Here is a 21,180-nt window from a genome sequence, read left to right as displayed (position 1 = left end):
AAATGTGCTCAAAGTGTAAAGTCTGTGTACACTCTTTCTGATCTGACATGTTAACCCCATGAAAAAGTATCTTCACATAGGTACTATTTACAGTCAATACATTAATAGGTACTTTGAAGGATCTGTCAGGTTTTTGTGTAGTTTAGGATCTTAATTATATCCTCTTTAGTGTTTTTATTATGAATCAATTCTTAGAAAAAAATTTTTTTAGTGCTGGATACCTTTGCTAACACTCTTTTATATCTATTCTGTTAAAAAATTTATTGGTGGGATAAAAGCCAAAATTTCCATTTTTTTAAAAAAAAAAAATCATTATGTATACAGTATTCTGCCTGCATGTTTGCCTGCAGCTGCAGGCCAGAAGAGGGCAGCACATCTCATTACAGATGGTTGTGAGCCACCATGTGGATGCTGAAATTGAACTCAAATTGAACTCAGAACCTCTGGAAGAGCAGTTATTGTTCTTAACATCTGAGCCATTTCTCCAGCCCCCCCCCCCAATTTATTTATTTATTTATTTATTTATTTATTTATGGTTTTTTTTACAAGACAGGGTTTCTCTGTATTGTTTTGGAGGCTGTTGGTCCAGCCTGGTCTCGAACTCACAGAGATCCGCCAGCCTCTGCCTCCCAAGTGCTGGGATTAAAGGCGTGCACCACCACCGCCCGGCCCCCAAATTTTTCAACATAAAGTAAACAACTAAGTGACTATTAGTAATTTACAGTGTTACATAATCACTATTTTTGCCCACCATTCAGGGTCTCATCACTGAGGAAGAGACCCTCTTTTCAGTAAAGCTTCTCTATACTCTTGCTTCCCACACACCTTCACAAATGCCAAACCACACTCAACCCCTGTAGATTTGTCTGTTCTGTATGTTTTGTAAGCTAAAATGTTTACTTTTTTTTGTGTACATGTATGTAAAAGTCAGGGGACAACTTGTGGGAATCTGTAGTTTCCTTCAACCGTATGGATCCCAGGAACCACATATAGGTCATCAGCCTTGGTGGCAAGTGCCTCTACCCACTAAGCCATCTCACTGACATGTGTACATTTCATATAGATGTATAGTCTCCTTTACGTCCCTCCCATGCTGTGCTGGGAAAGCCTGCATCATCTGAACTATGCCTGGCCAAAAGTAAAACATTTCTCATTTTGAGTTTCCCTGTATTACTTCCTAGCCTTTTGGCCACAATCAAGTACTTCTGTAATGATTCTCTGTGATTGGATTTAGATCATACATTTCTGCTTGGAATACTCTTCTGCCCACCCACCCCCAGACAGGGTTTCTTTGTGTAACAGTCCTAGCTGTCCATTTTGTAGACCAGGCTGGGCTTGAACTCACAGAGATCCGCCTGCCTCTGCCTCTTGAGTCCTGGGACTAAAGGCGAGCACAGCCACCACCCAGCCAGAATACTTCTTAAATGGTGTTTGTCTCATGCTTCTGCATTCAGAGGCACATTATAATCAGATGGGCACATTCTGTGGGCCATGCATACATCCTTGCCTCTCCTACCCTGCTTAGCCTCTGTGAAACTTCAGTCCTTTCTCTTGTTTATCAATTATGTGTTAAGAGTTTTAGAGTAGAATACTGGGTTGGCATGAGCATGGCCCTGGGTAGTATCCACATCATTGGAAAAAAAAATTCTGTCATATTTATCAGGTTGTATTCTTACATTCCTGGATTCATAGATTCTTGTTTTACTGTTTGAATTCTTATTCATTACTATTTGTAGTTGGAATTTTCTTTGGGTCGTCAACCAGCTCCCAAATAAAGAAATAGAAACTTACTATTAATTATGAATGCTTGGCCTTAGCTTAGACTTGTCCCACTAGCTCTTTTGACTTAATTTAACCTGTTTCTATTCATCTACATTTTGCCTTGGGGCTTTTTAACTTTCTTTCTGTGTGTCCTACTTTCCTGTTTCCTCCTTGTTTGGCTGGCTGGCCCCTGGCCTCTCCCTGGTCTTCTTTCTTTTTTTAGCCTAGATTCCTCCTTCTACTTACTCTCCCTGTCTGGAAATCTCACCTATACCTCCTTCCTCACTATTGGTCATTCAGCTTTTTATTAGACCAAATCAGGTGCCTTAAGCAGGCAAGGTAAAACAGAAATACATCTTTACATAATTAAGCAAATGCAACATATCTTTATATAGTTAAACAGATACTCTGCACATTAGCAAAGGCAACATATCTTTGCAGAGTTAACAAATATTCTGCAACAACTGTTATTTCTGTTGGAACTCAGATTGTCACCTGATTTGTTAGGGTACTTCATTTCTGATAAACAATGAAGGAGGCTCATTGTGTAACTTTACCAGCCTAGAGCTGCTCATTTTTCCAAAGGGCCCCTATCCCTTTTAGCGAAGGATGCTATTAGTAACCGAGGTCTATACTGGAGATATAGTTGCTTCTAGAATCATTTTAGTGATCAGATCTAAGAAACTGTCTTATGTATGTATATATTTTCAGAGATTGTGCATTTGTATATGCAAGTGTATGAAAAAGTAAGTATGCAAGACTAGTAAACGCTGAAAGAAAGCTTTGAAGGTAACCAGCCCTGTATGGCTATAATACAAAGCCTATGATTTAAAGTAATACAATACTAATGTTTTAACATCCAAAGTAAGCTCAGTATGGTAGTGAATGTCTGTAATTCCAGCAGGGGACAGGGATTTGAAGCTCTGCACCATCTCAAAAAAAGTAAACAGATGTTATAATGGAATGTTTTTTTTAACGCCCCTAAAACTTTTTTTTCCATTGTTGAGTTTCCATGAGAACATCTGACATCCCCTAAGAGATTATATAGAAGTAATAGATTTCTTTTTTTTTTTTTTTCTTTTTTTACGAGACAGGGTTTCTCTGTATTGTTTTGGAGGCTATCGGTGCAGCCCGGCCTCGAACTCACAGAGATCCGCCTGCCTCTGCCTCCCGAGTGCTGGGATTAAAGGCGTGCGCCACCACTGCCCGGCAGAAGTAATAGGTTTCTTACAAAACAAAGCGTTATCTGTAGTATTTTTACTTTGTGTGTTGAAATAACCCTTGCTATTTTCACTAGGTTTGCAATGAGAATTCCCTGTTCAAAAGTCTTTCCCGTTACCTGGTCCGTAGAAAAGATCCAGAATTGTGGGGTAGTGTGCTACTGGAAAGCAATCCATACAGAAGACCATTGATTGACCAGGTAAAAACAGCAAAAATGGTGCCCTTCCTTTGCCTTGGAATTCTTTGCTCTCATTACAACCTAGATAAACTCAAATGAGTCATATTTAACTATAGCAGAAAACAGAAGAAGTTAAAGAACATTAAAATGCTACATAAATATAAAATTATACATAGATATACATTAAATTTAAGGAAAGTGAAATCTAAAAACATAATTTTCTTAAGTTCATCATCATTAAAAGGAAATAAATTAGGATTGACTAGACATTATTATCTGACCAGTTGACTAAATTGAAGACATTTAAAACATGTCTTCATGTAAGTCAGCACACAATGGAATTGATAATACATAACACAAAAATCCAAGTGATTTGGGGGAGGGGATATGATGGCTTATGCCTGAAGTCCCAGCACTTAGAAGTTTGAGTTCATCATGAGTGATGAGTGTATCATGAACCTATTTCCAATTCTTCTTAAAAGTCCAAGTAGGTGTCATGGAGATGGTTCCATTGGCGAGCATGAAGACCTGAGTTTAGATCCATCCCTAACACCCACATATAAACTGGACTTAGGAGTCCCTGTATTTAACCCTAGTGATGTATAGACAGAGACAGAAGGATCTCTGGGACATCCTGGTCAGCTAGTGCAGTCAACTAGGTCAGCTGGGTGAGCTCCAGCTTTAGGGAGAGACTTCTATCGAAAACGGAGTGAGCAAGACACCTGGTGTCAGCCTTTGATACATGCACATGTACCTGAACACATTCATGCACACAACCACAGGAATAGTGCATAATAGCACACATAATGCCCAAATCAGTCATAGTGACTCTAACTAAATAACCACAGTACCACAGTTGACGTTTTTATATCTATATAATATTGCAATCTCAAGTTTAAAGTGCTGGTTATTGCTCATTATTATAACAATTCTTAAATTCTTCTGATAGAGAGGTACAGCACTTTTTGAAGTATAGATTACTACCTCCGAGTTTTTCACTAGCCCTAGGAAGCATTTCCAAGGCACAGTCTCAAGTAGATAGAAAGTTTCCTGCAGTTGTCATGACGTCTGGGCATATGAAAGTAGCCAAAACCAGGGCTGTTCATTTTATAATCTGCATCTAGGGATTTGAAACTAGGAAGCCATTAAAGTAATAGTGGTAAGTGTTGTTATGGACAGTGTTTTATGAGGAGAAAGTAAAAATTACATAATTGCTAACGTTAACGTAATTATTAATGTACGTTCATGTTTATTTTTGTACAAAGATTAGTAGTAAGTTAGAGATCGTTTTTCTCCTGTTTGAGGTTTTCTAATAAGAAGTTATGTAACCTATCCTTACTAGGCCATGTCTTCTTGAAAATACCTTGATTTTTCGTAACGGTTCCCTGTATATCATCTGTAGGTTGTACAGACAGCCTTGTCTGAAACTCAGGACCCAGAAGAGGTGTCAGTAACTGTGAAGGCTTTTATGACAGCAGATCTTCCTAATGAACTCATTGAACTGCTGGAGAAAATTGTCCTTGATAACTCTGTATTCAGTGAACACAGGTACGGTACGCTGGCAGATGATTGTACCAGCTTTCTGCTCAGTCTTTCATTGTAGCTAACCACTTTGGGGAAGGAACAGAAGATAAAGATTAGAGGCAGTCTTCTGAATTGTTACTCTCCTAATACTCTTACGTGTTCTTACACTTTCCCCTGAGACAAATAACCCTCTAGTGTCACAGTGTTTATTCCTTATCACTGATACGCTTTATGAACATTGTGGTTGAATGTCTTGCTTTCTAAAGGAATCTGCAAAACCTCCTCATCCTCACTGCAATTAAGGCTGACCGAACACGTGTTATGGAGTATATTAACCGCCTGGATAATTATGATGCTCCAGATATTGCCAATATTGCCATCAGCAATGAGCTGTTTGAAGAAGCATTTGCTATTTTCCGGAAGTTTGATGTCAATACTTCAGCAGTTCAGGTAATCTTGAAATTAGATAAATTAAAGTAATGACTTGATGCATTACTTTATGGTATACATAGATTGCTATCAAAGTAGAATAATCATAAAATGCTATCAGTGTAAATGTGTAAGATCCATTTTACTGTAACACCAATTCAAAAATGTTCCTCAGGTCTTAATTGAACATATTGGAAACCTGGATCGTGCATATGAGTTTGCTGAACGCTGCAATGAGCCTGCTGTTTGGAGTCAACTTGCAAAAGCTCAGTTGCAGAAAGGAATGGTGAAGGAAGCCATTGATTCATACATCAAAGCAGATGATCCTTCATCCTACATGGAAGTTGTTCAGGCTGCCAATACTAGTGGTATGACTTCTAATCTTTATGCCTTTGAGACCTTAGAAAATTACTAAGCTAAGCATTTGGATATCTCAACATTTAGTTGTGTAGATGTTAGATGATTCTTGATTACTTATGAAACCTTTCAACCCAGCATCTTGATCCGACCAAAGACTGACTGTATTGTGTGAATTTAATAGGTCTGATAAAATCCTGATAGAACTGTAATGTGTAACTTAAAGGAAGTGTGTGGGGAAGGTATCAAATATTCCTTGAATGAATAATGATACAAAAATATAATGGAATTTTTATACTTTCAGGTGTATCCATCTTTATATGTTATTCTGTGTGCTATTTCTTTGTAAAGGGAGTTAAGCTGGTGAAGTGATGTGCATTTGGGAAGTTGAGGCAGGAGGCCTTAAGTTCATGAACAGCCTGGGCATCATCATCATCATAATAATCATAATTGTGTGTGTATGTGTTAGGTGGGATGCCTGTGTGTAGGTGCATGTAAAGGCCAGAGGACAAGCTCTGTTTTCCCCCTTTAGGCATTATCCACTTTTAAAAAGAGAAAGAAAGAAAGAAAGAAAGAAAGAAAGAAAGAAAGAAAGAAAGAAAGAAAGAAAGAAAGAAAGAAAGAAAGGTCTCTTGTTGGTCTGGGTATCAGTAAACAATTTGCGCCAGCTGGCCAGCAAGCATAAACATAGCATGATACACTCTCAAAAAATAATTATAATTGGCAAGGGGAGGGTGCTAATAGCAGATCTTATATATTTGTTTGAGATATAAAATAAGGATGTTAATCTATGGGCTTATTTGTCTATTTAGGAAACTGGGAAGAACTGGTGAAGTATTTGCAGATGGCCCGAAAGAAGGCTCGAGAATCCTATGTGGAAACAGAATTGATATTTGCACTGGCTAAAACAAATCGCCTTGCAGAATTAGAAGAGTTCATCAATGGGCCAAATAATGCTCATATTCAGCAAGTGGGTTTCCATTTTAAATGTGTGTGTATGTTTGGTGGGATGCTTGTACGTAGGTCCATGCAAAGGCCAGAGGACAAGCTCTGTTTTCACCCTTCAGGTACTGTCTGCTTTAGAAAAACAAACAAAAACAAAAAAACAGAGTTTCTTGTTGGGTTGGGTGTCAAAAAGTAATTTAGACCAGCTGGCCAGCGTGTTTAAAGGACTGATCTGTCAGCTCATCAGTGCATATCATCATATTTGGCTGTTTATGTGGGTGGCGGGGGTGGGTATTGAACCAGGTCCTAACATTTGCAAGGCAAGCACCTTTCCAACTGAATTATCTCACTGACCCCACGTTTTAAACACATGTAAAACTCAGTGATTGAGCATCTTTATCATTTTGGAAGAGTCAACATGTTAGTGCTAAGAAATTAAATTATCCTTAGGAGAGGCAGAGAGTGTGTGTATTTGTTCATTTTGTTTGTAATTTTGGAGATGGAATCTCTCAGGTGGCCTTAAACCTGGGGTGCTTCTGCCTCAACTTCTTGGGTGCTGGATTACAACATATGCAACTGTCCCTATCTGTTCCTCAGTGTAAAGATACGAACCTGAAAAAAGGATTGAGCTGAGACCTGTATTTTACTGATAATGGATTACCTTTTCCTCCTAGGTTGGTGACCGTTGTTATGATGAAAAAATGTATGATGCTGCTAAGCTGTTGTACAATAATGTTTCTAACTTCGGACGCTTGGCATCTACCCTTGTTCACCTTGGTGAATATCAGGCAGCAGTTGATGGTGCTAGAAAAGCTAATAGTACTCGGACATGGAAGGAGGTAATCTTAAATCTAAGTTTGAATGATGACTTGAGATTTTGTTTGAAAATTCTGTTTGTACTGTTGAGGTGACATAACTGTCTGCATTTATATTTGGATTCTCATATTGGAAAATTTTTATTGTAGGTCTGCTTTGCCTGTGTAGATGGGAAAGAGTTCCGTCTGGCTCAAATGTGTGGACTTCATATTGTAGTACATGCAGATGAATTAGAGGAACTTATTAACTACTATCAGGTAACACCAGACCTTTATATGAATTGAGACCTTTGTATAGATATTCTATCTTCTAATTGCACATTTCCCTTATTTAGGATCGTGGATATTTTGAAGAACTCATCACCATGTTGGAGGCAGCCTTGGGACTAGAGCGAGCTCACATGGGAATGTTTACCGAACTAGCCATTTTGTATTCTAAATTCAAGCCACAGAAAATGAGGGAACACCTGGAGTTGTTCTGGTCAAGAGTGAATATTCCTAAGGTAACAATCCTCACCACTATGAGGCAGCTCTAATCATTTAGGCTAATAGCAGGAGTCGGGCTTGCATCTTACACGACTGGTCTTTGTTACACAGGTGCTGAGAGCTGCAGAACAAGCCCACCTTTGGGCAGAGCTGGTGTTCCTGTATGACAAGTATGAAGAGTATGATAATGCCATAATCACCATGATGAACCATCCCACTGATGCATGGAAGGAAGGGCAGTTCAAAGACATCATCACCAAGGTATGCATACCCTCAGGGGTATGGGCTGTGGAAGGACAAGGCTCATTGGGAAGGAATTGCGGGGGTTTTTTTGTTTGTTTGTTTGTTTTTTTTTGTTTGTTTGTTTTGTTTTTCGAGACAGGGTTTCTCTGTGTAGCTTTGGAACCTATCCTGGCACTTGGTCTGTAGACCAGGCTGGCGGAACTGGCTTCTAATGCATGGGTTTCTCCTATTTTAGGTGGCCAATGTGGAACTGTACTACAGAGCAATCCAGTTCTACTTAGAATTCAAGCCTTTGTTGTTAAATGACTTGCTCATGGTGCTGTCTCCACGGTTGGATCACACTCGTGCAGTCAATTATTTCAGCAAGGTAACCATTTTAAACCGAACTTCATAGTGAAGATTCATAGACCTTCAACCATGGCTACCTTTCTAACAAACTTTATTTTAAAGGTTAAACAGCTACCACTGGTGAAACCATATTTACGCTCAGTTCAGAACCACAACAACAAATCTGTGAATGAATCACTGAACAACCTCTTTATTACAGAAGAAGATTACCAGGTAAAACCTTTGGATTTTTGTAAATCTGATTAGGTTTAAAGTTGCCTTTAACCAGATTCTATAGTGAAAGCTACTGTTATCCTTAATAAAGCAGGCATGTGGGTGCGTAGGCTTTTTCAGTTAGTCCATAAAACTTACTTCTTAGTAAGTAAACCTAACTATTTTCTTGTGTAATATTTTAGTATTTGTCTTTTAAATTTGCTTTTGTAAAAGATAGCACATAAATAGAAACTGTCTAAGTTAAGCTAATTGACATTTTTTTTCTTTCACTTAATTGTATGCCTGACTGGAACTTGCCTAGTAGTGCATGCAGTGCAGGCTTGCCTCAGACTCAGACTTCTGGGTCAGCATGATTTCCTTTAGGTTCAGAGTCTAGTCTGTAAGGCTGAATATCATGTAATTTTATGAATAGTTTCCTGACAGCACAAGTTGTTGTCCATATTACATATTCTCCCAGCTTCATAGCTGGTCAAGTTAGTATCAATACCAGAAACCTGGGAGGAGATTGCACTTTAAGAAAACTGTGCAGTACATTTGAGGATTTTATTTATTGTTTTAGAAGCAGATGAAGAAGATTGACATCTGAACATAGGTTACAACTTTTGTAGTTTGATGCTTGAATCTGTCTTGGTATATTTTATGCTTTCATCTAATTGTTTCCATCAAAATGAATTGTGAAAAATGTTAAAGTGAAAGCCTTTAGTTGACTTTTGAATGGCTTTGTCTCTTAAGGCTCTGCGAACATCAATAGATGCTTATGACAACTTTGACAATATCTCACTTGCTCAGCGTTTGGAAAAACATGAACTCATTGAATTCAGAAGAATTGCTGCTTATCTCTTCAAAGGCAACAATCGCTGGAAACAGAGCGTAGAGCTGTGCAAAAAAGACAGCCTTTACAAGGTTGATAAAGTGGGGGTGGGCTGTCCAAACAACTCAGATGGTGTCTTACAAGTGTTACTTTCGTGGGTGTGAGAATTGGTAGGGTAACTCCCTTTTGTGAATGTGGTCTTTAAGTCAGTGGGTTTTTGTTTTGTTTTGTTTTGTTTTTTAACTTCCAGGGCTGGTTTAAGTCAGCATGTTTGGGTAAACCTCTAAACTTCATTGTTTCTCTGAATAGGACGCGATGCAGTATGCCTCTGAATCTAAAGATACAGAATTGGCTGAAGAACTCCTACAGTGGTTTTTGCAGGAAGAAAAAAGAGAGTGCTTCGGAGCGTGTCTCTTTACCTGTTATGATCTTTTAAGACCAGATGTTGTCCTGGAAACGGCATGGAGGCACAATATCATGGATTTTGCCATGCCCTATTTCATCCAGGTCATGAAAGAATATTTGACCAAGGTAATGATTCTCAGAAGTATATTCAAAACTAATAATCTTGAGAATATATGCAACTCTACATGCATATTAGTTTTCATTATTTTTTTCTAGTATAAATTATTTAGTTGATCATAAAATGTTCCTATTATATAGAATTTTTCTTAAGAGCTGACAGATGCCATGACTAGGAAGGGAACTCAAGCTTGTCATTGTTTACCCTCTGTATTCTTAAAGTGAATAGCACTATCTGTTTTAACATTTGAATGAGATCTTTTAAAATAGCATTTTAAAATCAATTCCTTTAACTCGGATTTCCGTATGTACTTCTATAGATTCCCTTTGTTTGGTTCCTGACTTCATGTCATTACCTGTTTCCCATGGGGAAGCTGTATTGTATTAACAACCTGCTAATCATCACAGATTTTTTTTTTGATAATCAGACACCTAATTTAAAAATACAATAGGAAATTTGCAATTACCCATGTTTCCTAAATACACATTAAATAAACTGAGGATACAGCCACCTTATAAAATTTACTGCTCGTCTTAGCATCTCTTTTTGATGTTAGAATAGATTTTTGTTATGCATAGAAAATTTAAATGATATTAAAAGATCCATTTTGTCAGAACAAAATCAAGTCTCACTTCTGATCTCTTCAACATTCCTGAGTACAAGTGGGGAAACACTACTAATAAACCCCAGGATAGGAAATTTTTTTCCTTAGGGGACCACCTACCTGCATACCTCATGTTGCACTTAGATTTTTTTTAAGGGAATAATATTTTATATGTAAGTTCAGTTCAGTGTGATTAAAAGAGTTACCACAGTTTAGCCACAGGGGAGCCAAGCTTCTTTTCTTATGCATAATGCCACCTTTTGAGACCTGGCTGCTGTTAACCTAAGCGCTGTCCATTACTAGCCATTAAGCTGCTTCCTTTCACACTGACTTAGCATAAATACTTCTGCAGTGAGCTTTAAAGTTAAAAGGATTCTCAGTTTTGCTTCCCGTTGCCCTTTACTTCCACTCCGCTCCTACCTTTTTTAGTGGGTACATGTTTCTCCCCTGAACCTTTGTTGCTGATTCTACCTTTTTATGCTCAATATGGAATTTGATTTTTTTCTAAGCTGCACCTTCTGAATTCCTTTGCAGGTTGATGCAATAAAGGAAAAGGTGAAAGTTGATTCTTTTCCATCTTTAAGTCTGGAGGACTAAGTCTAAGAAATTTGCATGATTTTTTTCCTTCCTTTTCTACACTGCTGCTGCTGCTTCCCCCCCCCCAATAAATTTTCACTAAGCCTCTGCAAGTCCCTTGAAACATAACTATAATAGAGCTGTAGGACATTAGTAGATGTTTGCTACTAATCGGCTAATAGGCTTTAGGAAGGGCAGGAGGCTAATCAGTAGTTGGTTCACAGTCTCTCTTTAATATATTATTAAAACTGAGCATGGTGAGTTTCAATATTAATTCCAAACTATCAGGAAATTTCTTTTCCCTGTCAGGGTATCTGGACAATAGTAGGATTCTCTTAATATTTGAAATAAATTAAAATATCTTCTTTTTTTATTTTGTGAGCTTGCCTGACAGTTGTTGAATTTATATCTGTATGTACATGCCCTAAGAGGCTTTTGGAGTTCTGTGGGGCTTTTTTGTTTGTTTGTTTCCTGGGTTTTTTGTGGTATTGAAGGACTGTGATCCAGTTTCTGATCTCTTGATTCTTACTAATTTTTTTTGCTGAAAGTAGATACAAGAGATACTAGCTGCTTCCGAAGAGACTTTCCTCATGTTTCTCCAGGTGTCCAGTTCTCATGGTGCTAGTCCATTTTTAAGAGGAACCAAAATCTTTTCAATCATGAGACAGCCAAGCTTGCTGTAACTGTTGCTAAGCAACATGGATTGCTTATGTTTATAACAAGGCAATATTAACACCTATCTGTCATAAGGCATGCCTTAGAAACTACCTAAAATTTGCTCTCTTGTTGATTACTTGCCTCATCATCCAAGAATGCCAAATTTAGGCACCATTTGGTTGCTGCTTCCTTCATTGGCTTGTCTCTGTCCCAGTATAAATGAAGCAAACTTTAAAACTTACGCTTGCTATAAAATTATGGCTAGAAAGGGGTCGGGAAATAAAGGAGTGTTAAATTTAAATGAATTTGGGTGGGGCCAATGCCTTGGGATTCTGTTGATCAGACTGGAGTCACCACTGGAACTTAGGGCAAACCTGAGTAAAATGCATTGTGTGTGAGACCCTTCAGCAGCTAGTAAGCAAGACAGTTAGAAAGCGTGTGTGTGAAAAACGGGTAATTGAACTGTAATGTTATGCGTTGTTTTAAATCAAGCATGTACAAGTCATTGCAATTACATCATACTACTCTGAAACATAGAGCATTGCTGTGGGCTGTGTGTGTTTCTTGAGCCTGTATGGCACCAGTCATCTTCAGATCTCACTTCTTGCTTCAGTACTTTTGCCTTTTTTTCATGCACACATACACCAAAATAACTGACTGCATGTTAACTTTTACTCGGCAGCATATTGCAGTCTTTGTGGAAAAGCCTTTTACAATTTAGTTGATTTTCATATTGTCAATGGAACTGATTTCAGTGGCATGATTGTGTTTAATTTTTCTTCTTAAACCCAAGGATCAGAAACTTTTGTTACAGCTCTTAACAAAAGCTTATGTTCATAAAAGCCTTCTCCGATTTTTCTTTTTCTTTTTTTGTACAATCTAAATTGGGCTATTAAAAATTGGATGTTCCTGTGCCTGAGGCTGTCCCATTATATAAAAACACTGACACCGTTGCCTCTGTTGGTGTTTCTCCTCTGGAATTTGTGTTTTTCCTCTTCCCTCCTTGCCTATGTCAATGACTAGGCATTTGGATAATGCTGGCTCTTCTAGTCTCCCATGTGTTTCTGAAGCAGACCTGTGTTCAACAATACGTGTCTGTTTACTTGAGGTTTTTTGTTTTTTGTTTTTTTTTTTCCTTGAAAGTCTGGAGATGTATTTTGCAGTACTGGGTTTTTTGGTTTCATTTTTCTTTATCTTAGAAATTATTTATGTACAGGCATCCAAGTTTTCTCTATAACTTTTGTAAACTATTCTCACATATTAGCCAGGTTAGCAAACCCCAAATGATCTTGATGGCATAGCTGTGCTTTAAATTCTACAGATGAATAATTTTTCTTGTAAATTTGAATGCCAAATAGTGGGTATGATCCTTACATTCCATGGTAGTCTTTAATTTGATATTAGGATAATTTGTAACATGATCATAAAGGCTATAAAGTAAGAAAACAGTATATAAAAGCAAACCACCACCCAGGGATGCACAATGAAACTGTCTTTTTCCTCCCCTGCCAAAACAAAAACACAAACCTTAAAGCAAAACAAGCCCATTTTCCTAGGGTAGACAAACTACTCAACCTTAGTTCTCAAAAGTCCTTTAACAAGACTGGATTAGACCCAATTGCTTTTAACATGGAGAAGTTAGTATAAGTATAAAACATTGTCTTGAGTTGTCTCAGCTAGGACAGACATTTGCTGCCAAGCATGAAATTTGATTCTGTCGCTGGGGCCTACATGGTAGAATGAGAAAACCAACTCTTCAGATTGTTGTCTGACCTCCACATGCACATCATGGGATATGCTTGTCTTCCCTGCCTCCCAGTAAATACATGTAATTTTTAAAATTACAAAATAATACTTTCCTAACCTTCGGTGCCTGTGTGTACACTCAAAAGTATTATTTTAAGTTTCCAGTAGAACACAGGTCCTGCTTTAGCATTTTCAGAAGATCTAGTTTTTACAACTTTTCCATGGATCTACATAGAACACTGAGATTTGAAGTTTTGTAGTAGAGAAAAACTGGCTCAGATGCCAATTTTTAAATACAGTTTAAAATACAAATAATAGGCTAGTGTAAAGGCAATGTGAGTATATGGTACAGAAGATTCTCTAATGCCAGGATCCTGTTTTTTCTCAGTGTGTGTTACAGACTTACTGAATGAAGTTATGTTAGCCTCATTTTCTAGAGGAGGAAATACATGGGTTGAAGAAGTGGTTTGCCAAAGCCCCCACCTAGCTCTTAAAAGAGCTGAGTAGTAGCCATCATGCCCTTCACTCATACACTGGGACTGATAACTATGTGATACTTCCCAATTTGATTAGCTAGTATAGCATAGCCATTTATTTCTTTGGCTTCATTAAAAGTAAAAGCTTTCCTCTAAAGTTGGAGCCAAGTCAGGTAACCCTAATTACTTTTTAGGGACATGTTCCATTAATCTTTGCATCTTGTCTCAGGCAACTAAGAAAAATGATGTTACACAGTAAGATTGAAAATGGAGTTCCTTGGAACTTAGGCTTCAGTCTATAAAATATAAGCCTCAGCGGGAGCTGTGTTAGTTGGAAGCTGCTGATCCTGCTCAAGCATTTAGACTCATTTCACTTTTTTCAAATCTATTCCCCCTGGGAAGGAAGTCTTGATAGTTATGAGTTCCTTATCACCTCTGATAGTGTATACACTTCCTTCTCACTTTCTCCCTTGCTCAGGCTGCATCCCAGCATGTCCAGTCTTAGCCTGGCGTGAGCTCTTATGCATTATAAACCCCTCCTTCCTGAGGGGTTATTATGACAGTGCTGAAAACACCCTTACTGAAGTATGAATATTGCTGTTGAATTTGACGGGGCCTGAGAATGTTCTTGCCAGTCTGTTTTATTTTGAAAGAATTTAACATACTAAGGCTTTTCCACTCTCTGCCATAAACCTAAGTTCGGAGTGCTTTTGAGATTCTAACTGACATGACGTGTTTTTCTCTAGGTGGATAAATTAGATGCTTCGGAGTCGTTAAGAAAAGAAGAAGAACAAGCTACAGAGACTCAGCCCATTGTTTATGGTAATCTGTCTCTTTTTAAGTTAGACCCTCTCAAATGTAGTAAGATTTGAAAGGGGCAAATGATGTGGTGAATTAAGGGATAGTCTTCCCAACTATTACTGTTTTCTCCTGAGGACCATTTAAAATGCTTTTTGATGTTATCCACTCTGATAATCTTCCATGCATAGAATATCTTCCATGCATAGAATATCTCAAAAATAGTTATTAAAGATGGCCTAGGTTTTCCTGTTACCTGATTAATGACTGGTCTGTTTGCTCCTAAGTCACTAAGAAAGAATCAACTAACAGTGGGTTTGGTTTTTAGAAGAACCAATGTGCCATGGCTGTCTTCAGTGTGCTTTACATAAAGGATGCATCCTCAATTTAAATCTTAGATCTAAGACAGAAAATGAGGCTTGAGTTTCCATTTGAGAACTTTGCAGATAGCGCAGGCAAAGCAGTTTGTCTTCCTTATATTAGCCTCTGTGGTTTGAATGATTAAAAGCTTTATAGCCAGATGTTTTTTGGAAAGAAGTATAAAATTATGACCATTTTGTCTCAGGCAACTAAGGAAAAGGACAGTATAGGCATCATTATCATTACTATTATTATGATGATAGGTAAACTGGGTAGACAAAATGTTACATGAGGTTTGACGTATTTGAAATAGGAAAGAAATAAAAAAGATAGTTGTTATTTACTAGGCATCCACAGACTGCTGGGCATTCATGGCGTTTTAAGTAGGTTGAACTAGGGTTAGAATTTTCAAGATAATCGAGGTGAGTCTTTGGTAAATCACTTCCAAAAAACTCACTTCGTAAAGATAATTTTGGTTGTATTACAAGAAGGGGACACAGGGAGTCTCTGTTCTGGTGGAAGAAAGCTTACATTCTAGCAGGAGATGATTTGGAGGGCTAGGGAGGCATTGTGTTTCTCTCTCTAAAAGTTCTTTACATGTCATGTTTTCTTTATGTGGTCAACAACTATTTCAGCTTCATCAGCAAGTATTTGATAGAAGGTATATATGTTCCCATGCTTTTCATACCTAATGCATTGCATATTTAGTGCATATTTGAATGTGTCTTCTATTGCTGCCGCTAAATTAGCGCTGGATTATCTGCTAGAACATGTTAGGTTTCATTACCATCCAGATGTTTAAAATCAGAGATTTAAATTAACTTTAACAACTTGTAAAGTTATCCCGTGCTAAAATTTTAGTCACTAAAAGTAATGTGTATTATGTGATAGGCTTGTTGGCAAATGTATGGCCTGATGATGTCAAATGTGCATGTGTTACTGCTTTAAATATAGGATGTTGTGGTCCTGAATTCTGCATCGTTGGCTTTTTTTAGGCAGGAACCTTCTCAGGGTGAGACTGTATTCCAAACTGGGACAGTCAAAAGTGCCCCACACAACTTACTCAGTGAATTGTGATTGCGCTGCTAGAGTGGAAAAGATAATAGTGCTAACCCTGGGTGCTAACAGACTCTCTTCCTCTTTGTCACCTTTAGGTCAGCCCCAGCTGATGCTAACAGCAGGACCCAGTGTGGCAGTCCCTCCCCAGGCACCTTTTGGTTATGGTTACACTGCACCACCATATGGGCAGCCACAGCCTGGCTTTGGGTACAGCATGTGAGATGGAAGCTGATGCTGTAGTCTCCTATTTTCATACTGAAGCATCGTCTACCCACTTCTCAGTTTATAAACGGGGAAACAGGCAATGTGTTCTTGTAACCTTTATTTCATGAAGGACTACTTTTTTGTTTCTAACTATAGACTTGGATCGCCTATATTAAAACCTTATTTTCACATTCCGCATCATTAGAACTTCTTTTCAAAGGGGAATAGTATTCATGTGGGCTTTTTTTTCTTCCCCCTCATTCTTTGAAGAACTGCTTACTATTCAATCTATTGTGAAGAACCTGATTTGCACTCTGTAGTGTTTAAAGAAACTCTAATATTGAATCTCTTAAATTTAGTGTATGTAAACAGCTTTCAGTATGTATTGTCTAAATGCATTTAAATCTTTTATTCAAAGAAAAGCTAAAGTGAAAATACTGGTATGTGACCATGCGAGACTGTCATTGCCAACAAAGACAACACTAATCAGCATATTCTGCATTGGATCACGGCGCTCTCCAAATTATTTGAAAAATGCATACAGACAACTTGCCTGATTTTTAAATGAGCATCAAAGGCCCTTTAACCTATGCAGGTTTCCCCATTGCGCATATAGAAAATGCTAGTGTGTTTTGCTCACTTCATGTGTACCAGGTGCCCTCATGTTGTGCTGTATCCTGTGCTTTTTCTGTGGGACCATTCCATTCAGGAACAAAGAGCACCATGATTCCACATGTATGTATTTACTAACCCTTCCCTGAGGTTTGTGTATGTTGGATATTGTGGTGTTTTAGATCACTGAGTGTACAGAAGACAGAATTCAAACAAAATATTGTTGTTCTTCAGTTTTGTTTGTGGAATTTGAAATACTCCAATTTAAAATAAATTACTGGACTGTGGAAATAACATGTAGAATTGCAGTTTTAATTAAATACATCTCAAACCAGAAGAATGGTGGTTTTCATAGTTTCATACTGAATACTGCTAGAGCATTACAGGGAGGCATAGAGGGTAATTATGAAACAGACATGCATTAATCATTTGCAAACCTATAGTTAAAGTATATGCAGCAATCTTAAGGCAGTTACTAAATGAAACAGTGGGCTCCTTTTCACGTTTCCAATACTTTGATCAAGTGGCACTGCAAGGTTTGAAGAATTTTCACTTAACTAAGTAAATCATGTTACATTAACTTGAAATAAAGATGTATTTTAAAAAGCAGTCAGCATGGCATTTCTTATCATGAGCTTAAAGTGTACCAAATTTAAATCTTTTGCCATGCTACAAATACTGAATTTATTTCATTGTGACTTTCTGGTTGCATAACTCACTGCCTAGCTTATGTTGCTCTATAACTCTTAGGCACATTACCTAAGCTTCGCAGAAAGGTTTTTTGTTTTTTTAGAAAAACTTCAAAACAGACACACACCCATAGCAAGTTAGTATTAATTTTGTTTTTTCATAGTGAAAATGTGGGCTGAGCTACACTGTGTTCCCAGATCTTTACTTACCCCTCATCATAAGGAATCTTTGTTCTTGGCTTTTCCTGAACTTGTGTAATGATGCTATCTTTTCCCTTCCTTAATAGAAGCAATTTGAAATAACATATTTTATGTGTATGGATGTTTTGCTTATATGTTTGTGTACCATGTGCACACAGTGCCCTCAGAAGCCAGAAAAGGGGCTCAGATCCCCTGGGACAGGAGTTAGGTTACCCTGTGAACGCTAAGAATTGAAGGATCTAGTCAGTGTTCTTAATTGAACCATTCTCCAGCCCTACTTTATTTTCTTATTGTTTCATTGAGGATTTTATCCCCAACAAAAATTACTGTTTTAATCATATATTGTCGTCCAGTGATGCCGAGTTGCCATTTAAACCATCCATATTGGGCAACACAAAAACAAACCTGATGATGTGGCAGCTAGTCAGCATGCTGGTGGTGGTGTTTTCTCTGTATACCAAGTGCTTTGCAGAATTACTAGGCAGATTTTGACTTCATTTATGTTTGTGTACCATATTCGTGCCTGATGATCCCCAGATCAGAAGAGGGCATTAGAACCCCTGGAACGAGTTACTATGTGGGTACTGGGAACTGAACCTGGCTCCATTGCTCTTAATTGTTATACATTTTCTTCACCCTATTGGTTTTTTGATTCAGGGCCTCCATATATAGTCAGGCTGGCCTTCCTTGAACTTGAGATCCTCTTTTCCCCAGCCTCCTGCATGTGGGGATTGTAAGTATGCAGCACCTGTCAGGTTATCTTCAAATCATAAAATGGCCAGCCAAGGATTGGACTGTGGTATGTGTACCATGATGGGTGGGAGGTGGGTTGGTAATAAACTATTTAAAACCATAGATCTGGATTCATTCACATTACTCTAGAATTTTTCACTGGGGTAAGTTCTAGACTAAGAAACTTAAAACTGAACTAAACAGTTCTTATTCTAAATGTTGCTTGAAATATGAGGAAATGGAAGAGGGAGACTAATGAGAAATTCATGTGACAAGCTATCCGATCTTGTGATATATAAAAATAACCACTGCATGACCAAATCTGTACCAGTGGTTAACAACTATTTAATCACAGCCACATTAGTGCAGCAGCAAGTAGTACTTCTCGGTCTTTTCTAGTGCAGCCAGCATTTCATTCAACCACACTATTGGAGTTTAGCTGGTCAGTGACAGTAAAAAAACAAAACAAAAACTTTGTATATTGATACAGAAAACATGCATTTGCTATATGGAACAAAGGAGCGCTTTCCTAGCATGAGAATTTCATACATGTATACAATGTACTGTGTGTGATTCCTACCACATCATCCTGCCAAGTTAATCTTTTTCATAACAAACACTGAGTGCAATTAGTGCTGACATTGTGTAAATGTATATTGAGCTGTCTACTGAAGAATGGATGACTACAGGGAGGACTTCTGAAAAGACTCCCTATCCTGCAGCCTTCAGTTCTCAAAGCCCCTCCCCTACATATGCTGGAAAAAACACTACTCTTTGTAACTATGAAATTTTACTATGAATGTGGGGCCTTGCAGGCTACAATAGCTACTTGCTGGGACAGATCATCAGAGGGAACACAATAGAAAATAGTTACATAGAGATTCCTTGGGCTCTGCAGAGTATGTTTTGAGGACTACTCAGTAAGAACCTGTGAAATACATAAAGAAGTGAACAAGCACTGGCTTGTTATCAGAATTAACAAGTTTTCACTGTCCTTATAGGTAAGCCCTGGATTATTACAGGTCCTTAAGTCAGCTACCTCAGCCATCCTGCTGGGAACACAGTCTGTCAGTGTGGAGTCATGCTGTAGTCTGCAGCAAGCCTCATAAATTATCTGAGTCATAACCATAACCATGTATTTAAGATTGAGTTCAACTCAGTTACATGTGGTTGCATCACTTTTGACTCCTGTATAAACATTCTGTTTAGAAACTGTTGCTACTGTGGCATCATTCAGTGTTGATTGCTCCTGTACCGTCTATGCTTCTGTGTGATAAAAAGCACCAAGCGTTATAACTGCCTGCAGTTTAATCATTCTGCATAGTTTCCACTAATGACCTTATACTTCTCAACATAGTTTTCAAGGATATAATGAATTTAGAAATCACTGTTAATATTCTGGAGCAATCAAGAAAAATGGATTCTAGCATTACTGCTAGGAAATGCTGGTGCAAGCCTTTAATCTCAGCATTGGCAGAAAGGCAAGAGGACCTTAGCCTGTTCTATACAGTAAGTTCCAGGCTAGTCAGGGATACACAGTGAGAAAAAGTGCCCTTAACTAATAAAATTAATTTAGGGAAGGAAATAAATAAAATGTTAGTTCCTAACATTTTCAGGAGAGGTTGGATACAAGTCCTTTAGTCACCATAAATTCCTACATTTCTACTTTCAAAGTCCATAAAGTTCACAAACTCACTGGTTTCACCATTGAAGTAAAGGAATTTTTATAGCTTATGAATTACAAACACTGAAATACCTTTAGTCCAGGTGGGTCAGAAATGGACATCAAAATGCTACATAGGTCATAAAATTTCAACTTTGAAATAGGAATTAACTGGGTATGATTTCTCATGCTTTCAGTCCCAGCATATAGAGGGTCAAGGCAGAAGAAATGCCACAAGTTCAAGGTTACCCCATCTCCAAAACACCCAGCTTGTTAAAAATCTGAATTAGGATTGCATGGTGGGTCTATGCAATGGTCTATGAATTAAAAAAAGATCAGTCATTCAAAAAGTAGCAGCAGGGGAAAACTGCAATGATTTCTTGAACCAGGCTCTCAAAAAGGCCAGGGATAGCAGCACGGTTTGAAGAGTAATCAACACACAGGGACCTAACTATACCTGGGAAACACAGCTTCCACCCAACATCACCACTGTATCAGCACCTATCAATCCACAAGAGCATTTCAACAATGTAGTTTATTTTTTGAGACAGGGTTTCTTTGTCTCAGTCTTGGCTATCCTGGAACTCCCTCTGTAGATCAGGCTGGCCTCAAACTCACAGAGATCCACCTGCCTCTGTCTCCCAAGTGCTGGGACTAAAGGCATGCATGTTTATTCTTTAGATTTATATGTATGGTGGGTTTGCCTGTATGTATATATGCATGGTTATGTGTACCTGGTGGTTGATGAGATGAAGAGAGGGTGTTGGATTTCCTGGGCCTGGAGCTATGGATGGTTGTGAACTGCCATCCAGGTAAATGGAACTGAATCAGAGTTCAATGCAAGAGCAATGAGTGCTCTTAACTGCTGAAGCATCTCTCCAGCTCTTCAAAAGTATTTTAAGCTCAAGCTATAAATGCCCAGTATGTGATAGAAGAACATGGGAACAGA

General features: G+C 38.1%; 1 protein-coding gene across 2 annotated transcripts in view; it reads left to right on the top strand.

Annotated features, from left to right (window-relative positions):
• The window catches only part of Cltc (clathrin heavy chain), a 64,137-nt gene extending 46,897 nt beyond the window's left edge, over positions 1-17,240 (top strand). The window contains exons 18-33 of one of the 2 annotated variants that reach the window (XM_013118344.3): positions 3,059-3,181; positions 4,563-4,708; positions 4,951-5,134; positions 5,289-5,481; positions 6,283-6,440; positions 7,090-7,254; positions 7,381-7,488; positions 7,566-7,733; positions 7,828-7,977; positions 8,195-8,326; positions 8,410-8,520; positions 9,253-9,423; positions 9,641-9,862; positions 10,993-11,013; positions 14,660-14,735; positions 16,226-17,240. In XM_013118344.3, the coding sequence (XP_012973798.1) occupies positions 3,059-3,181; positions 4,563-4,708; positions 4,951-5,134; positions 5,289-5,481; positions 6,283-6,440; positions 7,090-7,254; positions 7,381-7,488; positions 7,566-7,733; positions 7,828-7,977; positions 8,195-8,326; positions 8,410-8,520; positions 9,253-9,423; positions 9,641-9,862; positions 10,993-11,013; positions 14,660-14,735; positions 16,226-16,350 (2,253 nt within the window). In that variant the 3' untranslated portion in view covers positions 16,351-17,240. The remainder of the gene's footprint in view (positions 1-3,058; positions 3,182-4,562; positions 4,709-4,950; positions 5,135-5,288; positions 5,482-6,282; positions 6,441-7,089; positions 7,255-7,380; positions 7,489-7,565; positions 7,734-7,827; positions 7,978-8,194; positions 8,327-8,409; positions 8,521-9,252; positions 9,424-9,640; positions 9,863-10,992; positions 11,014-14,659; positions 14,736-16,225) is intronic. The other variant, XM_005076896.4, reaches the window with a different exon arrangement.
• The last annotated feature ends 3,940 nt before the right edge of the window (positions 17,241-21,180 follow it).

Source organism: Mesocricetus auratus, unplaced genomic scaffold, assembly GCF_017639785.1.
Source record: "Mesocricetus auratus isolate SY011 unplaced genomic scaffold, BCM_Maur_2.0 Super-Scaffold_100007, whole genome shotgun sequence".
Classification (NCBI taxonomy): Eukaryota; Metazoa; Chordata; class Mammalia; order Rodentia; family Cricetidae; genus Mesocricetus; species Mesocricetus auratus.
This window is presented reverse-complemented; position numbering and strand designations above follow the sequence as displayed.